Source organism: Herpailurus yagouaroundi, unplaced genomic scaffold, assembly GCF_014898765.1.
Source record: "Herpailurus yagouaroundi ecotype Mexico unplaced genomic scaffold, PumYag 196, whole genome shotgun sequence".
NCBI classification, from domain to species: Eukaryota; Metazoa; Chordata; class Mammalia; order Carnivora; family Felidae; genus Herpailurus; species Herpailurus yagouaroundi.
This window is the reverse complement of record NW_024412427.1, coordinates 1,437,482-1,456,300: the sequence shown is the minus strand read 5'-3', so window position 1 is coordinate 1,456,300 and position 18,819 is coordinate 1,437,482. Positions and strand designations below refer to the sequence as shown.

The 18,819-nt window shown below is 52.0% G+C and overlaps 1 protein-coding gene across 2 annotated transcripts; it reads left to right on the top strand.

Moving 5' to 3' along the window:
• Positions 1 to 5,326: 5,326 nt before the first annotated feature.
• Positions 5,327 to 16,448, top strand: CD40 (CD40 molecule). 2 transcript variants are annotated; one of them, XM_040446882.1, is made up of 9 exons: positions 5,327 to 5,445; positions 9,197 to 9,275; positions 9,609 to 9,734; positions 10,230 to 10,376; positions 10,692 to 10,785; positions 13,354 to 13,415; positions 15,055 to 15,141; positions 15,240 to 15,268; positions 15,881 to 16,448. In XM_040446882.1, exons 1-9 carry the CDS (start codon positions 5,395 to 5,397, stop codon positions 16,043 to 16,045), a joined length of 840 nt encoding a protein of 279 aa, XP_040302816.1. In that variant the 5' UTR covers positions 5,327 to 5,394; the 3' UTR covers positions 16,046 to 16,448. The 2 variants fall into 2 exon arrangements, with proteins under 2 accessions (XP_040302816.1, XP_040302815.1); XM_040446881.1 differs by lacking the exon at positions 5,327 to 5,445 and adding an exon at positions 7,026 to 7,110.
• The last annotated feature ends 2,371 nt before the right edge of the window (positions 16,449 to 18,819 follow it).

Genomic DNA, 18,819 nt, shown 5'->3' with positions numbered 1-18,819 from the left:
AGAGAGAGAGAGAGAGAGAGAATATTCTATAGAGCACAGAAGCCTGAAATCTCAGTTTTATGACCTAATCTTAGAAGTGACGTGCCATCATTTCCCCTTGTTTCTATTGGTTACACAGACCAACCTCGGTACCGTGAGGGTGGGGACCACAGAGGGTGTGAAGACCAGGAGGTGGGGTCATTGGGGGCCATCTTGGAGGTTGGCTAACACAGAGCTGGTTTGTAAGACCTGTAAGACCTGTAGCAGAGTCTTGACTATGTCCTGCCTCCTGCGGTTCCTGCTGGAGTTTTGTCCTTCAGCCTTCCTGTCAGTTCTATGAGCCACCTGACACCCTCCAACAATGTTCTCTTCTATTTAAGTTCACCAGCTCCGTCTTGTCTTGCTTGCAATGACAACTGTGACTAGAACAGGTGCCATGAGAGAGGACAGCGGTGGGGAAGTGGGTTGCAGCAGAGGAACTTAACTTTAGATAAAGTTATCAGGGAAGAACTCTCTGAGGGTGTCATTTGCCCGGAGATCTGAATGGTGATGAAGAGTCAGCAGATGAAGAGTGGGAGGAGGGGCCTTTCCGGCAGAGGGAACAGCACAGACAAAGGCTCTGAGGTGAACCAAGAAGACTGGATGGCTGGGGTGTAGCCTGCAAGTGGGTGTGTAGAAGGTACTATCATCAGAAGTCAGATTACTCAAGGTCTTGAGGCCACTATAAGGGATTTGGATCCTCTCCCCCAACCAAAGCCATCTCACATTCCAGACATCAAAGCTTGACAAGGCTGAGGACAAGACCCCGAGGTCTAGGAAATTAGGATCAGCCAAGTCAGTAAGTGGCTTTGACCAGATCATGCTAAAAAAAAATGTCTATAACTTGTCAGTTCATCCATCTTTTTTTTTTGCTGGCTCTCAGGTGTTCTTAACTTATGGTTGGGTTCTCTTCTGAGTTTCGTAGTCCTTTTGATAAATCCCACCCCAACTATGCTGAGCTGAAAGGAGAGATTTGTGTTTACAGTTGGGCCTGGGAATCCTAGCTAGAGAGCCTGGTTCTCTGGTGGAGGGAGATGAGCAGCTCCCCAGACAGTGTGAGAATGATCAGGTAGAAGCGATCGAGCCCTACAGTCTCATTACTTTATAGTCCCACGTTCACTCAACAAATACTTGCTCAGCATCTAGCATGTGCCTGGGCTCTGTGTGGGCCTCAGGCTACAAAGACCGTCCTCTCCAAGCATCAAGTTAGGCATGAAGGATGGCCCAATCCAAAGGTTACTGAGTGGGAACTCCCTATTACTCAGGAATTGGTACCATGTCCCACGGCCAAAGCAAACAGGCCCTGTGTAACCCGCATTCTGAATGGAGCCTGCCAGGTTTACTGAAGGGGGCACAAATGGCTCAGATCCCCTAGCTGTAAGCTCACGTTCCTCTTCCTTGCCCAAACAGTAATACTGGGGAGGGAGGAGTTCTTTGGTTTTGATGAGGAATATAGTGTTTATTCTGAAAGCAATTCCCTTTTCTCCCCCTTTTCATTGGGAGTCCCTTCTGGAGATTGAGGGGTGGCTGCAAAAAGGGGATGCTGGGATGCTGTTCCCCAGTGGGGGTCAACTTGGTAGTGGACTTGCTGATGTCCCCCTGGGTCTGTCTGAGCAGGGGAAGAGAGAGGTGGAGAGAGGGGTCACCGTGGAGCCGCTGGCCAGGATGTCTTGAGTTTCTCTGGGTCAAGTGGACCCAGTAGTAGTTAGCTAAGCTCCTAGTGTTCCACCGGAGCAGGCTGACTGCAGAGCAAGAGGGTCCCACCAGAGGCAGAAGCAGAGGTGGCGGGGCAAGGTGGGGAAGCTGAAACCTGAGCCCGACGCCCCCTGTCAGAGGACTGTGCAGTGGGGAAGCCCACAGAGATATACTCATGTGGCCCATGAGAAACCATTTGTAAACACTTGCTACTCCAGGTTAGCCCGGGAAACAGGGTCAACCCACAGGGAGGGAGCTACTGTGGAGGGCTCTTCCCATTCCCCCTTTCCCAATTTCAACAAGGGGGAGGGTGCTGGGGCATGTTTCCAAGCCGGCTAGGCTCCCCTCCCCCACCCTTTATTCGAACTGGCAGGATCCTGGCTCCAGTCAACCCTTGGATGAGTAAGGGAGAAGACAGAATGAGATTTAAATTGAGTTTGAGAATAAAGCTTTCAAGGATGGAGGTTTAACAACAGAAAGTGATCCAAAAGTAATGCAATCTGCCCAAGATGTCATTAAGGGATGGAAAAGGGAAATTCACCACAGCATAGCTGAAGGTAGAGATTAGGGGGGAAAGCTTCATTATTATGCCCTATCAAGTCGAGTCGCCTCAGTATACCCGTTCCATGAGTAAACAGAATAACTGGAATACAGTGTGGTAGGGCTGGAGGCTTGCTTAGGTAAGCAGCCGCAGGGTCCTGAGAGGGCGAGGGGAGGTCGGTGGGTGCACATTCCAGGGCGGCTGATGCAGAGGGCTTTCCGGGCTTGCAGAGGGCTGATGCAGAGGGCTCTGCTTCAGCACCTGAGCTGAGACTTGAAAGATGAGAAGGGGTTGATCCAATGAAAGGAGAATGGAGAAGGTCTTTCCGGCAGAGGTGGTGGCACAGTCTGGAGCAGAAAGTTGAGGGCAGAAGGAGCCCATGGCCTTGAGGTCCTGTGAGCTTAAGGAGTGAGGGCTCTAGGGAGTTGCTTCAAACCTAAGAGCAACACAATGGGATTTTCGTATTAGAATCATCTGCTCACCAGATTCTGGCTATGTTGTGGACTTGACGTCCAGGCCTGCTTCTTACCCATCCATGTGGCCCTGTGACTGCCCCCCTCCCCACCTCCTGCAAAGGGCATATCTTGTCATTCCAAAATCCTGGGTCCCCACTCCTGGAATGTCCTTTGCCTTATCTTTGAACCCTTCCTAAATAGTTCCCCTCTTTGACAGGACTCTGAAATATTGCCATCCTCCCCATAAATCATCTCGCTTTCCTCTTCCAGTGTATTTTTCTCAGCCCAGGAGGATTCTATGCCTTCTCTTAGCCTCTCCCCACAGCACATGTCTCCTTGGGATATGCATATACTAAAATATCTTCCCTTTATCTTATCTGGTCTTCACCCCATGGGGCAACCCGAAGGCTACTATTTATTCTTCCACACATTAATTTAAGCAGCTTTAATTACGACCATGATATGTTTTATATAATATAATTAACGTTTTAATTCTGTGTACTTGCTTCCCAAGGCAGTTTCGTGAAGGGCCCAATTTTGGAATCAAGCAAATAAAGAATAAGTAATGGCTGAAGTTATTATGGCAACGCCCTCCCCCCTCCCAAAGGAATTAAAGCTGTGTTTGCTTTTTGAAGTGGGTTAAAAAGGGAAAAGATAGTTTAATATTCTCTTCATCCCAGGCATGTTTGGTGGCTTTCGTGAAGTCCCCTGGACTCTGATTTCAAGCGTTCCTGGCTTATCGGTGTCTGACCACTAGCTTGTGATGTGTTGCGGCTACCAATCAGCTTTGCGTCTCCTGCCCCCCACATCCTTCCTGATGGAGGATGTACTGCAAATGAGAAGTTACTGAACCCACTTACTCATTTATTCACTCAGCAAATATGTATTGGTGTCCTATTACGTGCCCCGGACTGGGATGAAGTCAGCCTTGCCTTCAAGGAGCTCACGGTCCAATGGGGCCAGACGGATGGAATTCTAGTCCAGCAGGCTAATGCTGTGGGAACATGGAGAAGGGGCTAAGGAAGGGGCGCAGGAAGTTAAGAGGAGGTTTAACCAAAGAGAAGGTGAAATTTAAACTGGTTCCAGGAAGGAGAGGGGAAAGAAGGAAACAGCAAGACACAGTAAGAAGACAAGATCGTTTGAACGTGGGGAGGAGAGTATGGTGGAAACCAGTGTGCATGGGAGGACATGGCAGGGAGTGAGCATGGGGAGACAGGTGGGGGTAGAGTGGAGTAGAGCTTGCTGGGTCAGGAGGAGGGGTTTGGACCATCTTGAGGATGGGGAGCCCAAAGAGGTTATTCAGCAGGGAAGTGTCCGGAGCAGATCAGACCTGGGGTTTGCAAAGAGAATTGCAACAGTATGAACAGCGAGAGAAGGGGGGAGTGGGGGACGGTTAGTTAGTTGAGAGTTGCCTGGCCCATAGTAGGGGCTGAAAAGGTACCTAGTGAAGGAGGGAGGCTGTTGGGACAGCCCAGGTGAGAGATGATAAGCCTGTGAATCAGTGGTGGAGGTGATGGAAAGGAGGGTGCCCTTTGCGGCAGAAGCCAGGAGGGTGGAGTTAACAGCCCCTTCGTCTCCCATCCTGTCTGATTCCATGCAGCCTGGCCTTTTGGCCTGGCCCGGAAATGCAGAACGTGGGGAGTCCGTCACCCCGACAACCAGCTGTCTAGCTCACGCTCCTCAGGTTGCACTGGCGACAACCAAAGCTCAAGGGAAGTCAACCCATCAGAAGGAGAGTCTCAGTCAGAATTCAGGGATTCTATGCTGCTGAGTAGACCGTGTTAACACTGGTTGAAGAAGGGCCAGAACCCGGGCAATGTGGGCACAAGGGTGTGTGTGTTTCTGCAGAAGGAAAGAGTCCCGAGTCTCCTGAGATTCTCACGGGGTCCCGCGCTCCCACACAAAGGCTGATGTGCTACTCCAAATGCCTGTCTCCAGGTGACAGATGGGAACGGCTGCGTCGGAATAGAATCTGGTGGAGACGCATGAATGGATGGATGGATGGATGGGGAGGCTGGGACGCTGCATCCACAGGAGGGAATTTCCTTGGAAAGAGAGGGAAACTTTAAGCTGGGAAACCCGTTTTCCTTGAAACGCCACCGGAGCCCTCCTCTCCCCCACACCCCAGCTACGGCCTTCCCGGTTTCTGGGATGCGGGGAACTTCCTCAGGCCTGTGCATCCGCGGTGGGGACACTTTCGGTTCTGCCGGAATTCCCGGAGGCTGCGGGGGGGGGGGGGGGGGGGAACCCGGGGGGGGGGGGGGGGTCCCTGGGGCTTCTTCCCAGCACGCGGGGGATCTCTCTTTTCTGCCTTCGCGTTCCGGAAACACTGCTAGCTCCTTGCCCTCTTCAGCTTGGCCTCTGAGTCCCAGGGGCGAGGAGGAAGTGCACTTCCAGGGACCACGCGCCCTCCCCCTCCCCGAAAGCAAGTCCCCGCGCCCTCCCCCTCCCCGAAAGCAAGTCCCTACTCTCCCGGGAGATTCGACTCCTAGCAACGTTCGGGGGAAATCCCGGCGCCCAGCTTTGTCAGGAGCTCCGCCTCCCCCAACGATGCTGGCCGCGATTGGTCCCCGAAGACCCCGCCCATTTTCTGGGCGGGCGCGCGTGGGGTGGGGCACGGGCCGAGGGAGTTACTACGCGCGCAGTGCCGGCACCCGTACTCCGCCGCTAGGTACTCACCTCGCCATGGTTCTTCTGCCTCTGCGCTGTCTCCTCTGGAGCTGCGTGTTGACCGCCGTAAGTTGAGTTTCTGCTCCGACCCGACGGGGGATTTGGGGATTTGAGAGTGGAGAATGGGAAGAGAAGCAATATTTCGGGGAAGGCAACTTCCTAGCTGATTTTGGGGGATAGAAGACGGGGTAGAAGGTGCGTAAGGTACCCCGGGTCCCGGCTGCTTCTGTGTCATCCCAGGTTGGGGTCCCAGGTAGCCCCAAGAGGGCGCGTGGTGGGGGGGCACTGCAGGAAACGTGCACCTGCGGCGTGGACGGGGTTGGGATTTTGGGAGACTCAAGACTTTATTTGGTCGGGAGGCTGGAGTCTGGGTTTGCCTCAGAGGCTGGCCACGCGGAGACTGCTGAGGGGTTTCAGAGATGAGAAGGGAGGCCGGGCAAGGGCAGGGGCGGGTCTGGCAGGTTTCCTGTCCCTTTAACATTGTGGACAGATGGCAGGCAGCCGCTGTGAGCGGTTATCATGTCCTGGCCCCCTGGGGCCGCCTTCTTGCAGAGTATCTTGTGGGAACAAGGGTGGGTGCAGAGGCCCAGGTACTTCTTTGAGAAGGCAAGGGGTTTTTAACACTCCCACCCCACCTCGACCCCCAAATCCTGGGTGATCCAACCTAGGAGGAATACCCAAGGCTGTGTCTCTGCCTCCTGAATTTAAGATGACATAGAGGACCCCTGGGGGAGATGAATAATTCAAGGGACCCAGGGAGCGGTGAGGAGACCAGCAGGGGTTTCTCCAGGCACCAGAAAGTCTCAGTTATGCCCAACCAAGCACATCTCCGGGATTTTCAGAGGCCCACACTTGACTCACTTTTTGTTCAAGTGTATTTTTGTAGTTCCTCATTCTGGAGGCTGGGAATCCCCCCAAGTACCTGCCGCTCTCATTCCAACCTCTCCGGCCTCCCCCTGCTTTCAAGGGCCGTAGTTTCTGGCATGAAGTCTGGGCAGGAAAGACCCACGGAGGCGCAGGGGAGGGGAGTCAGCAGCAAGGGAAGAGAGCAGTTGGGGAAGCTGCTTTTGTCCCAGAACTTTCATTTTCACTCTAAGCAATGGTTCTTAGGGAGAAGGGAGTTGGGGGGGCGGGGCAGTGTTGGAGCTAGTGAGAGGAGGAAGAGGGCTCTTGTAGGAGGATTGGAGGGAGAGCCAGGGGATTCAGGAAGAAGGGTGGTCTGGGCTTCTCAAGAGCACACTACGAGCTCTGGCTCCAGGTAGAGACTGGGCTATGACAGTAGCAGGGACTGTTTTTGAGACTTTCCTTTCTGTCAGGCTCCGAGCAAAATGCTTTACACGCATCCTTGGTCTGATTTTTTTGACTCCCCCATTGTACAGATGAGCAAACGGAGGCTCAGAGAGAGGAAAGAACTTGCCAGAGTTCTCACAGCTAGGTGGAACCTGGATGTAAATGTCCGTCTGCCTGATGCCCACGCCCGCCTCCCCAAGCCTAGGTCCTGAGCTGCTTTGTCAGAAGGATTAGAGCTATGGAGTGGGAGCTGGAGATTGACAAACTTTCAGAGAAGAAGCCGTATTTCTCATAGGTTTGAACACGGCATAAAGGACTTTCGTTGCCCTGGGAGTCTAGTGGGAAAGTCCACAGGGTTGTAGGAAGAACATTCACAGGATGTGGTGGTGGAGGCAACAGACCTTCATACTTCCTTCTCCATTTGGAGTAAGATTCACTTCTGTAGGTAATTTTCTCATTGAATGAGAGCCACCAATTAGGCAGAATCCTGGACAGCCAGCCAGTTAGCCAGGGCGTTAGTCATCCAAACAGATATTCATATATATATGATAATTAAAAGTGCCTTTTAATGAGCACCTCCTATGTTCTAGCTGCTGTGCCAGGCCATATACATATATTCATTCTGATTTTCACAACCGAATCTGTGGGGCAGGCATTACTCCCATTTTAGAGATGCGGAAACTGAGGCTAAGAGACAACATAACTAGTAAGTGTTATGACGTCAAGATTGCAGCCTTACACTGTTGGATTCTCAATCCTGTGCTCTTTTCACTGGCTGTTTCCCAAGTGTGGCATGATTTTAGGGAGCACAAGGGTACGGGACTAAACAACATAGATTTGTTTTACAGTTCTGTTAAAATCCTCCTTTTTTTCAAGGAGGAGGTCTTTGGAGCTAGAATATAGTTAAAACCTCTCCAGCATTTGCTAATCCTCCTTTTTTATTATTTATTTATTTTTAAAATTATTTATTTATTTTATTTGAGAGAGAGAGAGAGAGAGAGGGAGAGCACGAGCAGGGGAGAGGGGCGGAGGGAGAGGGAGAGACAATCTTGAGCAGGTTACCGCTCAGCACCGGTTCCACTCTCAGTGCTGACCCCATGCGGGGCTCAATCCCACAACCCTGATCTGAGCCGAAATCAAGAGTCAGTCACTCAACTGACTGGGCCACCCAGGTGCCCCGTTAATCCCCCTTTTTGAAACAAAAACCAAGGTCAGCAAGCAAAGCAACCAGCTGGGTTTTAATAACATTGTTTTGCTTCTGTTGAATTTATTTTTAGGGTTGCCTTTTATTTATGAGAAGTGATACTGGTTCTTCTCTGATGGCAGCGCTATAAGGTTTACATTTAAAATAAACGTATTCAGGGGCACCAGGGTGGCTCAGTTGGTTAACTGTCCAACTTCCACTCAGGTCACCATCTCATGGTTCGTGATTTGGAGCCCTGCATTGGGCTCGCTGCTGTCGACGTAGAGCCTGCTTCGGATCCTCTGTCTCCTTCTCTTCTCTGCCCCTCCCCTGCTCGTGTCCTCTCTCTCTCTCTCTCTCTCTCTCAAAAATAAATAAGCATTAAAAAGAAATAAAATAAGGGGTGCCTGGGTGACTCAGTCAGTTGGGCGTCTGACTCTTGAGTTCAGCTCAGGTCACGATCTCATGGTTTGTGAGTACGAGCCCTGCATCGGGCTCTGCGCTGATGGTGTGGAGCCTGCTTGAGATTCTCTCCCCCCCCCATCCCCTCCTTCTATCCCTCCCCCGCTTATACTAGCGTGCGCATTCTCTCTCTCAAAATAAATAAATAAACTTAAAAATAAATAAAAATCACAATGGTTAAAAAATAAAACAAATGTACTTAAATTAATGGTACCTGGATGGAGTAAAAAATAGTGCAGTTGACGGAGAGGGGGAGTATTGACAGCTGAGTTCTTATTCAGATTCTATCACTGTGTGACCCTGGGCAGGTGACCCAACCTCTCTGGTCCTTAGCCTTACCATTTGTAAAGCAAAAAAGTTGGATTTTTTTCCTTCCAGCTTCACAGTCCTGGCATTTCATGAGAGAGGGGTTGGATAATCAGATGATCAGGGTTTGGAGAAGGAAAAGGGGTGGGGAGCAGAAGAATTGAAGGAAGCGGCCAAGTGCTAAATATAGCCTCAGCCAGGCCTAGGACCAGCTGCCTAGCCAGCCTCAGGACGCCAGGGGAGGTACTGGAGCCCTCGTGTGCTCCTGGGTGTTTGGGAAGAGGAAAGACTCAGGCGTCAAGCCAAAAGGAAGATCTGTTTAGTGCCGAGAATATTGCGATGTCCCAGTGCAATCGCTTTGTAAAATGCCAGACCGATCCTCTGGGTGCTTTTGTAATCACGTCAGTTGGCAATTTAGTTAAAAACAAACACACCAAGTAATATGCAGGCTCCAGTTTTCTGCTTTGGACTTCCACTTCAGTTCTCACCTCTGTGCTGGCTGACTTCCACCTTCCTGCCATAGAGGCTGCAGTAGAGATTTCAAGATCCCCTCAAATCGTCCAATTCTGTTTTTAGGTCCACCCAGAACCACGCACTACGTGCAGAGAAAACCAGTACCTGATAAACAGTCAGTGCTGTGATAAGTGCCAGCCAGGTGAGCGGCCGACCCTCCAGCCCCACAGCGGGACCCTTCCTGGCTTCCTGGTGGGTGCAGGCCCCGTGTGTCAACTGTAAACTTGAGTCTCAAATGACCCCTGGGATTTTCCCCATCCCCGCCCTGCAGCTAGAATGTCCTGGGTCCCCTCTCTGCCTACCCGGGAGTGGGGCTCCTATCTCTCCCATGTCCCCCACCAGACTATGAAGTCTAGAAGGGTCCGAGACTGTCATCTTTGAATCCCCTGCCCTAAAACCCAGCCTGATCAGTTTTTGATAAATGTCTTGACTCATTGAGCCGTCTGGAGCTGCTTCATTTCCTGATGTCTTCCAGGAGAGAAACTGGTGAATGACTGCACAGAGGTCACCTCCACGGAATGCCTTCCTTGCAAAAAAGGCGAATTCCTAGACACTTGGAACGTAGAGAGACACTGTCACCAGCACAAGTACTGCGACCCCAGTGCGTGGGCTGCTGGGGAAGGGGTGCGCGGGGAGTCAGGCTGATAGTCTAACTTATTCCTGACAATGCAGCCGTTGCTTTTTTTAAAAAAAAATTTTTTTTTTCAACGTTTATTTATTTTTGGGACAGAGAGAGACAGAGCATGAACGGGGGAGGGGCAGAGAGAGAGGGAGACACAGAATCGGAAACAGGCTCCAGGCTCTGAGCCATCAGCCCAGCGCCTGACGCGGGGCTCGAACTCACGGACCGCGAGATCGTGACCTGGCTGAAGTCGGACGCTCAACCGACTGCGCCACCCAGGCGCCCCAACAGCCGTTGCTTTTTAATAGCCAGGGTCTGTTCTGATTGGTTGGAGTCTGGGTTGTACCGGTTGTTAAATAATTTGATTCCTATCCCTACTTGGAAGAGGGTCTGATAAAAGCAGGAAGTGTGAGGGGCAGATCCCCCAAGCATGGCTCGTAAGGGGTCCCCATCCTTCCTGCCATCTCTGCTCAGACCAAGGGCTCCAGGTCCAGAGGGAAGGCACCTCAGACACTGACACCACTTGCACATGTGACGAAGGTCTACACTGTACCAGCGATGCCTGTGAAAGCTGCATCCAGCACACCCTGTGCCCCCCCGGCCTTGGAGTCAAGCAGGTTGGTAAGTGGCCTGTCTGGGAATTGGCTCTGTGGGCAGGAGAGAGGAGCTGACACTCACGGTGAGGGATTGGGCAGTGGGCGCTCGGTCTCGGAGGTGGAGGGGCCACCCTGCATTGGTACCTCTGCTTGGTGAGCAGGAAATGGCACCTTTCTTGTCCTGCCTCCAGCCCTGGGTATCTGCCTTGGTTGGGCAGTGGGAGGAGGCTTCTTAGGGGCTGCAGCAGTCGGGGAAGCTCTGTGCTGGGGGACAGCACTTGACATAGGCCCATAGGTGGGTGGTCCCCTGTGATGACGAAAGCCACCTCCTCCCTTCCAGCTACAGGGGTTTCTGATACCATCTGCCATCCGTGCCCAGCCGGCTTCTTCTCCAATGTGTCATCTGCTTTGGAAAAGTGTCACCCTTGGACGAGGTACAAGGATTCACCCCTTGTTTCCTGCCCTAAGAGGGGTGTGGGACTACTTCTATTCTACCCGGCCACCTGTCCTTCAGCCCCTGCTCCCCATGCCCACACACTTGTGCACATAGAGAACTTCTAGAGTGTCCACATGGTTGACCCAAAGGCCACTTTTCAGCATTTTTTTTTTTTTTTCTGCTCTGTCTTGGCGGTAACAGATACTGCTGACCTCTTGATCTTCATGAAACTCCCTTCTTGGGGGCACCAGGACATCTCTCTTGCTTTCCTTCTACTTCTCCTCTGCTCCTCCTAACTGATTTCCTTGGCCTTTGTTCTAGGCTCGACTCCCCAATCACTTTGCCCGCCTCCCCTGGGCATCTCATCCATATCCATGGTTCCCAATCAGCATCTATTGTCTAGATCTGTCTCCTGGGTCCAAGACAGTAACATGCCACCACCAAGGGTCCAACTCCACGCAGTTGACCCCCAGGCACCAAATGGACTCACTTGCCCGCCCCTCTCACCCTCTGGGAAGACACTCACTTGTGTTTGGGCACTTGTCCCGTGGTCCCTCCCTCACCTCCAAGCCCACATCAGGTACCAGGTCCTGTCTATCTAGCCTTCCAAATGTTTTGGGATTCCTTTTCTCTCCAGTGGTCATCCCTGTGGTCTGGATGGTGCCTTCACCTCCTCACCAGCCTCCCTGCCTCTGGTCTCTCCTCTTCAGCTGTGTCTCTATCCTCTTGCCAAAGTGAGCTTTCTAGTTTATTTCAAATCACAGTGCTCCCTATTTAAAAGGCTTCGTGACTCCCTGTGCCTTTAGGATGAAACGTAGACTCCTTCACCTGCTCCCCTAACTTGCGGCACCATTTCCTGACTTTTCCCCACATGCTACCTGCGATGCCCTCAATGTGCTGTTTCTCCTCTTGCATCAAACTCTCCTGCCTGGAATACCCTTAAACACCTGCCCAATTATTTTTTACATTTAATTAAAAAAAAAAAATGGGTAAGAGAGGCTCATGAAACACAAGGCACGAGAGAGCCTATGGTGATGAGTTTCTGTTCCTTGGCCACTCAGTTCTCCTCCCTGAAAGCAGCTCTTCCCCCTGTGTGTCCTGCCAGAGAGTCTATGTACAAATAAATAAATGCACACGCATGCAAACACGTATTTTCCACACAAATACTAGCATCTCGTATATACTTTGTTATTTGTTTACTGTCTGCCTTGCTCCAGTAGACTGCAGATTCCTTCAGTGTAGGGACTTGGCCTTTTTTTTTTTTTTGTTCCGGTGATGCATTCCTTATGCCTAGAACAGTGTCCATGCATAGTAAGTGCTCAATTAATCTTTACCGATAAATGTTGAATGATAACTGGGGGCACCTTGGTTAATAAGATCAGAGCCCTGAGTTCCAGCCTCACTGCAGCTTAGAAAGTTTGCAACCCTCTGAGCCTCAGTGCCCTCACTTGGAGAATAGGAATGACCTTCATCTCACAAGGCATGAGGAAAAGACATGTAGGGGTGCCTTGTAGACACCTAATTATGTATGTGCTTTCTTTGAAGCTTCTCACCCTTTTCCCACTTTAGATGTTTTTTTTCTTCGTGGTGTCCTTTTCTATCCGTTCCTCCCCACCCCTCCAGCGACCACATCTTCATCATCCCATATTGAGACTCCTGCGCAGGCCTCCCAGCTGTCCACTCTTCCATAATTTCTCCTCCTGCAAGCTCTCCGGCCAAGTGAGTCCTCTCACTGTTGGGGCGTCTGGTTGGGTGCTGATGCGACTTCCCAGCTGAATCCAGTTGAAACCTTCATGGCTGATTACCGGTGATCTGGTTCTAAAGACCCAATTTTCCATAGTTCCCTAATACCGTTTGGCACGCCCCCCTCCCCCACCTAATCCCTCAAATCACATTGTCCTGCTTCAGCTAGAATGTTCTGCTGCTCTCAGTTTACATCCTTCAGGGCCGCTCAGATCGCCCTTCCCTAGGGAAGTCTTTCTGGACGAGCCTTTAACCCAGAGATTCTCAACTGAGCGGTTTTTCTCCCCAGGGGACATCTGGCAATATCTGGAGACGTTTTGGTTGTCACAACTGAGCAGGGGCTGCTACTGGCAACTAGTGGGTGGAGGCCGGGGGTGTTGCTGAGTGTCCTACGGTGCACAGGACGGTCCCACAACAGAGAGTTATGTGGCCCCACACGTCAGTAGTGCTGAGGCTGAGAAGCCCTGCCTTAAACTGAATTCATCACCCCTCTATTCCAGCCACTGTGGGCTTTGTCTCCCCTTCTCTGAACGATTCCCAGTTCACTTTGACCTATGTGACAAACTTTGGCCTATTATTCCTCCTTGAAGATGCGCAATAATGTTTTCTCTGCACTCATGACTTCCCTAAGAACAGAGTCTGTGTCATTCCCATAATAACCAGCACAGGGGATTGCACACAATACGTGCTCAGTGAACCTGAACTTGTTGGTTTTGATGGTCTCCCTCCGGGGTTGGAAATCTTACGGCTGGGGAAATGTAATGTCTCTTTCTCTCACTGTGTGTCCGTGTGTGCACATGTGCGTGCACCTGTCTGTGCACAGGTGTGAGACCAAAGGCCTGGTGGAGCTTCAGGCGGGGACCAACAAGACGGATGCTGTCTGCGGTGAGTCTTAGAGAAGGGACTCTGGCAGCAGGCCGGGAAGGTGGTGAGCTGACAGGGGACGCAGGGTCGCACAGAGACACCTGGTGCGGAAAGAGAGGGGTGAAGTGAGAGGAGGCAGTTTGGGATTGAGGTGTCCTAGCTTTGCCACTTACCTGTGGAGCCTGGGCAAGTCCCCTCCCCACTCTGAGCCTCAGTTTCTTCATCTGTGAAATGGGCTGATGACAGCACTTCCCTTCGTTGGTTGGGGGGAGTGCCTGGCATGGGTTCCTGCACTTTGGAGATACTCCACCCTGCATTTCAACACCAGCGTGGGCGTGCCACTGTTTCCTCTCAGAGCCTTGGTTTTGATTTTATAACGAGGAGGTTGGCCTACAGTAGCGCAGGCCACAGGCCCAAATAGCTGCAGGGACTAGGCAGGTCATGTTAATGAGCAAAAGAGTCAGGGGTAAGAAAAATAAACTCTGTTTCTTCTTCAGACCCACTTTCCTCTTGGCAGGGCTGGGACGGGAGTGAGGTGAGTGAGGCAGGCAGGTGGGCAGGCAGAAAATGCAGTAATCAAGATAAATAACGTTAGGTACATTTTTTAAAAAAAACAAAGCTAATGTGAAAAAAAAAGTCTAGAAAGAATACAATATCAAAATTTACATAAAAACATGACCCAACCCTGCCTCAACTTGCCTCAGCCTAATCCCAGCCCTGGTTCTAATAAAACTTTATTAAATGTTTATTTATTTTTGAGACAGAGACAGAGCATGAGTCGGGGAGGGGCAGAGAGAGAGGGAGACACAGAATCCAAAGCAGGCTCCAGGCTCCGAGCTGTCAGCACAGAGCCCGACGCGGGGCTCGAACTCATGGACCGTGAGATCATGACCTGAGCCGAAGTCAGATGCTCAACCGACTGAGCCACCCAGGCACCCCCAACAGAACTTTATTTAAAAAACAGACATCTGTTGACGCCTGGCTGGCTCAGCTGGTAAAGCATGTGACTCTTGATCTCAGGGTCATGAGCTCAAGCCCCATGTCGGGCATGGAGCCTGCTCAGTTAAAAAAATAAAATAAATAAAAATAAAAATAAAATAAAAAATAAAAATAAAATAAAAAGCAGGCAGCCAGCCTGTGGGCCACAGCTTGTTGATATGATTTTTCCAAACATGACATTAAAACATTACTCTTCTTGATTACTGAGGTTTTTTTGGTGTTCCCTTAAATTTTGTTGCAAGGTGAATGTCTCACTTGCCTTCCCCTAGTTCCTGCCATGCATCTTGGTCTTTTTTTTTGGTCATTTTCCCATTTAGGATAGAGACTTAGGTACAGGAAACCCTTTACTTTCCCCTCCATCCTTCTATAACAAAGGCAGCAATGCAGACATCAATGTCGATGGACCTCAGCATTGGGCAGGGAGTAGGGAGGGAAGGGGCGTGTGGGGAGCCGGGAGAGACAGCTGTATCGCTACTCAGTGCTGGTCACACTAAACACATCTGGCCACGTTTTGTCAGGGCCACCTGTTTGAATCCTGTGATACAGCTGAGCTCAGACACTGGAGGATTTGAGAGTCCGGCAAGGGACAGAGCAGCTTGAGGCACGGGGGTAGGGGGCCGCTGCGGGTGGGAGGCCGTCACCGAAGTCTTGATTTCTCCAGGTTTCCAGGATCGGATAAGAGCCCTGGTGGTGATCCCCATCACGATGGTGGTCCTGCTTGCTGTCGTGTTGGTGTCTGCGTATATCAGTGAGTCCCCAGGTGGGGAGGTGATGAGGGAAGGGGGAGAGATTGGCTTTGCCAACTCCCCATCCCATTTGGTTTTTTCCTTCTCTCTCTCCCTCTAGGAAAGGTGACCAAGAAGCCAGAGAATAAGGTAGGTCAACCCTGGGCACCGGCTGAGGGTTTTGGCAAACTGGAAAGAAAGCCTGATTCATTGTTGTCTCTATGGCAGTAACACTGATTCAGGGTCTGCCCCTGTGGCCAGTGGGGAGGCGGCAGGACTGGCTCCTCTCCCCCCCCCCCCCCCCCCACGATGCCCCCGCCCCCAGTGCTGGCCGGAGGGCTCTTCCGGTTCACTCCCCTGTACCACCAAATTCCGGCACCTCGGGAGCTCACCTCCCCACAGAACAGCCCTGGCACCGCTGGTAAAATCTGACATTTGCTGTTCCTTCCCGGCATTTGATACGTGGGGAACCACGTCTCTGTGGCCTTGGTCAGCGGTCAGGAGGTGGGGCCCCCTCTCCAGCCCCCCTGCTCCTTGGATCCAAAGCCTCCCGCTCGGAAGCCTCTTGACACTCTCTGTGTGGCCAGCAGGGGGCAGGAGGCACCCACTGACTCAGCACCGACCCTCCTTTTGGGAGAGGGGAAGGGGCTTCCGTGTGTGTGTGTGTGTGTGTGTGTGTGTGCGCGCGCGCGCGCGCGTGTTGGGGGGGGGTCCCCTTCTGCAGGATTGCCGGGGGTAACCTCCCCCGCCTTGGCTCCCCAGGTCCTCCAGCCTAAGGCTGTGTCGCAGGACCCTGTGGAGGACTTGGAGGTCCTTCCTGTCACCCTCCACCCCATTGCTCCGGTGCAGGAGACCTTACACGGGTGCCAGCCGGTCACCCAGGAGGACGGCAAAGAGAGCCGCATCTCGGTGCAGGAGAGAGTATGAGGCGGTGTGTGCCCAGGAGTGTGGCGGCATGGGAAATGGGCACGTGGCGGGAGAGCCTGGAGCTGCTGGTGCTGCAGAGGGAGGGTGCGGGGCGCCCCCGGTCTGCACCCCTGTGGTGCAGAAACAGAACCTTCCACCCCACCCTGGAGCCCACTGATCCCCCGACTTGCTTGTAAAGGCGGAGGCAAAACTTTTGGGGGGCCGTGTAGGAATATCCACCAAAATCCTCCTGCCCAGAGTTCAGTGGCCAGAGATGTATTATGGTGGTTTCAACGAGCCCAGGAAGACGTATGCGTGAATATCCATCGCGGTGTTGTTTGTGACAGTGGACAACTGGAAGCCACTTAATTGTCCAGCAGCAGGGGACTGGCTAAATAAAAGTGTAGTATATTTTATACAACAAGATCTCAAGAACACTGTTGTGGAACAACAACAACAACAAAAAGCAGGTTGCAGAATGATGGGTATGAAAACATTTCTTTAAAAACACACACACCCCAACAGCATGATATGTCGTCTGGGGTTATGTGTATGCACAGAACATACCCGTGTATGTGTAGGTATAGCCAGTGTTCAGAAGGATACACAGAAAACGCACGGTTCCAGGAGTTGTAATGTCTGGGTTGGGGAAGAAGGGCTGGCGAAGGGTTAAAGGAAGAATTGGCTCCCCCCCCCCCCAAACGGAGAGTGAGTTCATACAGTGCTTATGTAATTAAAAAGTCATCAAACATGTATAAAGGAAAACGGGGGTGGAAATGCTCGATGACATGAGCTGTTTAACTTACTGTCAGGCTCACAGAATTAGGGCACTTTCTGAGGATAATAACAATGTCCCCAGGCTGCTGTCCTTCCAGGGCGGTTTCCATGTGTGCTCGCATTTGGCGTTGTGTTTTGCAAAGCGCTCTCTTCATTTTACTTATGTTCGTCAAAAAACGGCCTTGAGGGCAGCCAGGGTTCCACATCCCTCCCTCTTGAACAGAGGTGAAAATGGAAGCCCAGAGAGGTGAAGCCACTTGCCTGTGGCCACACAGCAATTCTTAGAGACGCCACTCAGAGCTCCCCACTCTCCGTCCTGTGCTGCTGCTTCCAGATCTTCCTGCTCTCTGGAACCTACATCTGTGGCTCCTTCCTGGGGAGCTCCTGGGCCTCCCACTTCCTTCTGACCTCCCGACTGCTACAGGAGCTGCAGCTTCTTGGTCAGATGGTGCCCCCTTCCCCCCCCCCCCCCAGCAGTATCTGAGGATAAAAATAAACCATCCTGTTCTCTTTTCCTGCTGTGCCAACTGAGGGGGAGCCTAGCCAGGAGGAGCAGCAGATGGGGTGGGAGCAGAGGGGAAGGGAGGGGAGGGGAGGAAGGTTGTAGGACGAGGAGAGGGAAGAGCCATGCAAAGCCCCTGCGCAGAGATTCACAGTGAAGATGAGACCGGGCTGGTTTCACCCAGGGATCTCAACCTTTTCCCCAGTACAAAGCTGCTTTTGGATTTCCCTTGTGTCCTGCTGGCTGGAGGGTGGGGGTGGAGAGGGCTTATCCTGGATGGAGACTGAGGGCAGCTGCAAGCGGAGAGAGGGGCACCTGGCTTGGCAGGCTTCCCAGAAGGGCTTTGAGAACAATTTGGATGCACCAGGTGGAGACGGTTGGTTTAGAAAGCAGAACAAAGTGGTGGTGTCATGGGGTGGGGGGGGGGAGGGGAGCTTTGGGACCTCACCCTTATTCTCTACCTAGAGTCCGAAGACTAGTGTCACTCACTTCTGCGCGTGGCAGTATGGTGGCAAGAGGCAAGAGACCCTCCTCTGTCGCCTGCTGTCTGTGTGACCTTGGGTATGTCATTTTCATCTCGGACCAGCTCAGTTTCCTTATCTGGCAAATGGGGATAATACCCATAGTAGATGGTATTGAGTCTTCTTTGTTTTCTCCTGGGTCAGAGGTTTTCAATCTTGAACATGTGTCAGACCACCTGATCAAAACCTGACTTGCTAAAAGATTGCTGGGCCCCCATGGCCAGTGTTGGGGTAAGTCTGGATGGAGCTCAGGAATGTGCATTTCTAGCAAGATCCCTAGGTGACACCAATGCTGCTGGTCCAGGGACCACACTTTGAGAAGTACCACCCCTCCCTCGGCATTCCTACATTGCTATGTCCAGATGAGCCATGAGTTTCCTATTACAAGCACTGGAGATCGATTGCCTTGGGGCTCCCCCCAGTATTGGGTGCAGGTGTGCGGTGGTCAGATCTACCCTGGGGAGTTGATGACCCAGAATACTCTCCACTGAATAGGAATGAAAGGTGGAGAGTAGATGCCCCAGCCTCCTCGCCCTTGGGAGGGACAAATCTGAAGGCCTCGAGCCCCCGTGCCCCTCTGCCATTGGCTTCCTCCCCTCTCCCCCCTCCCCGTCTCACTTCCCCACTCCGCCACTGGTGCTTCTTGAGTTCGACCCTCGAATAAACTACCTGCATTCCTCCCTTGCCACAGAGTCTGTTTCTGGGAGAGGTTCCCCCTAAGAACCAGCAGAACGCATACGTGGGAAGGCACAATTTTGTGTATCTTAGAGTCCCTGATAAAGGGAAGGGGTTCTTGGCAACGGTAGCGAGTTCTGGGTTCTCAATGGAGCTCAGCCAGAAACTTTCTGTGTGACCTTGGGAAAGTTACGCTCTGGTTCTGGAAATTTTCCCTCCCGATGTGTGATGAAGGGCTGGTGCCCTAGGAGTTCTAAGGGCCCCGCCAAATCTAAAAATACGTGAAGAAGGTCAACCCGCTGTAGGAGCGGCTCTGGCCT

Bases quoted from the DNA above. Each gene is read 5' to 3' on its own strand.
- CD40 (XM_040446881.1), top strand. From the start codon at position 7,048: ATGTGGTGGTGGAGGCAACAGACCTTCATACTTCCTTCTCCATTTGGA. The intron at 7,111-9,196 runs GTAGGTAATTTT...TTCTGTTTTTAG, and splicing joins TTGGAGTAAGATTCACTTCT to GTCCACCCAGAACCACGCAC. The intron at 9,276-9,608 runs GTGAGCGGCCGA...GATGTCTTCCAG, and splicing joins CTGTGATAAGTGCCAGCCAG to GAGAGAAACTGGTGAATGAC.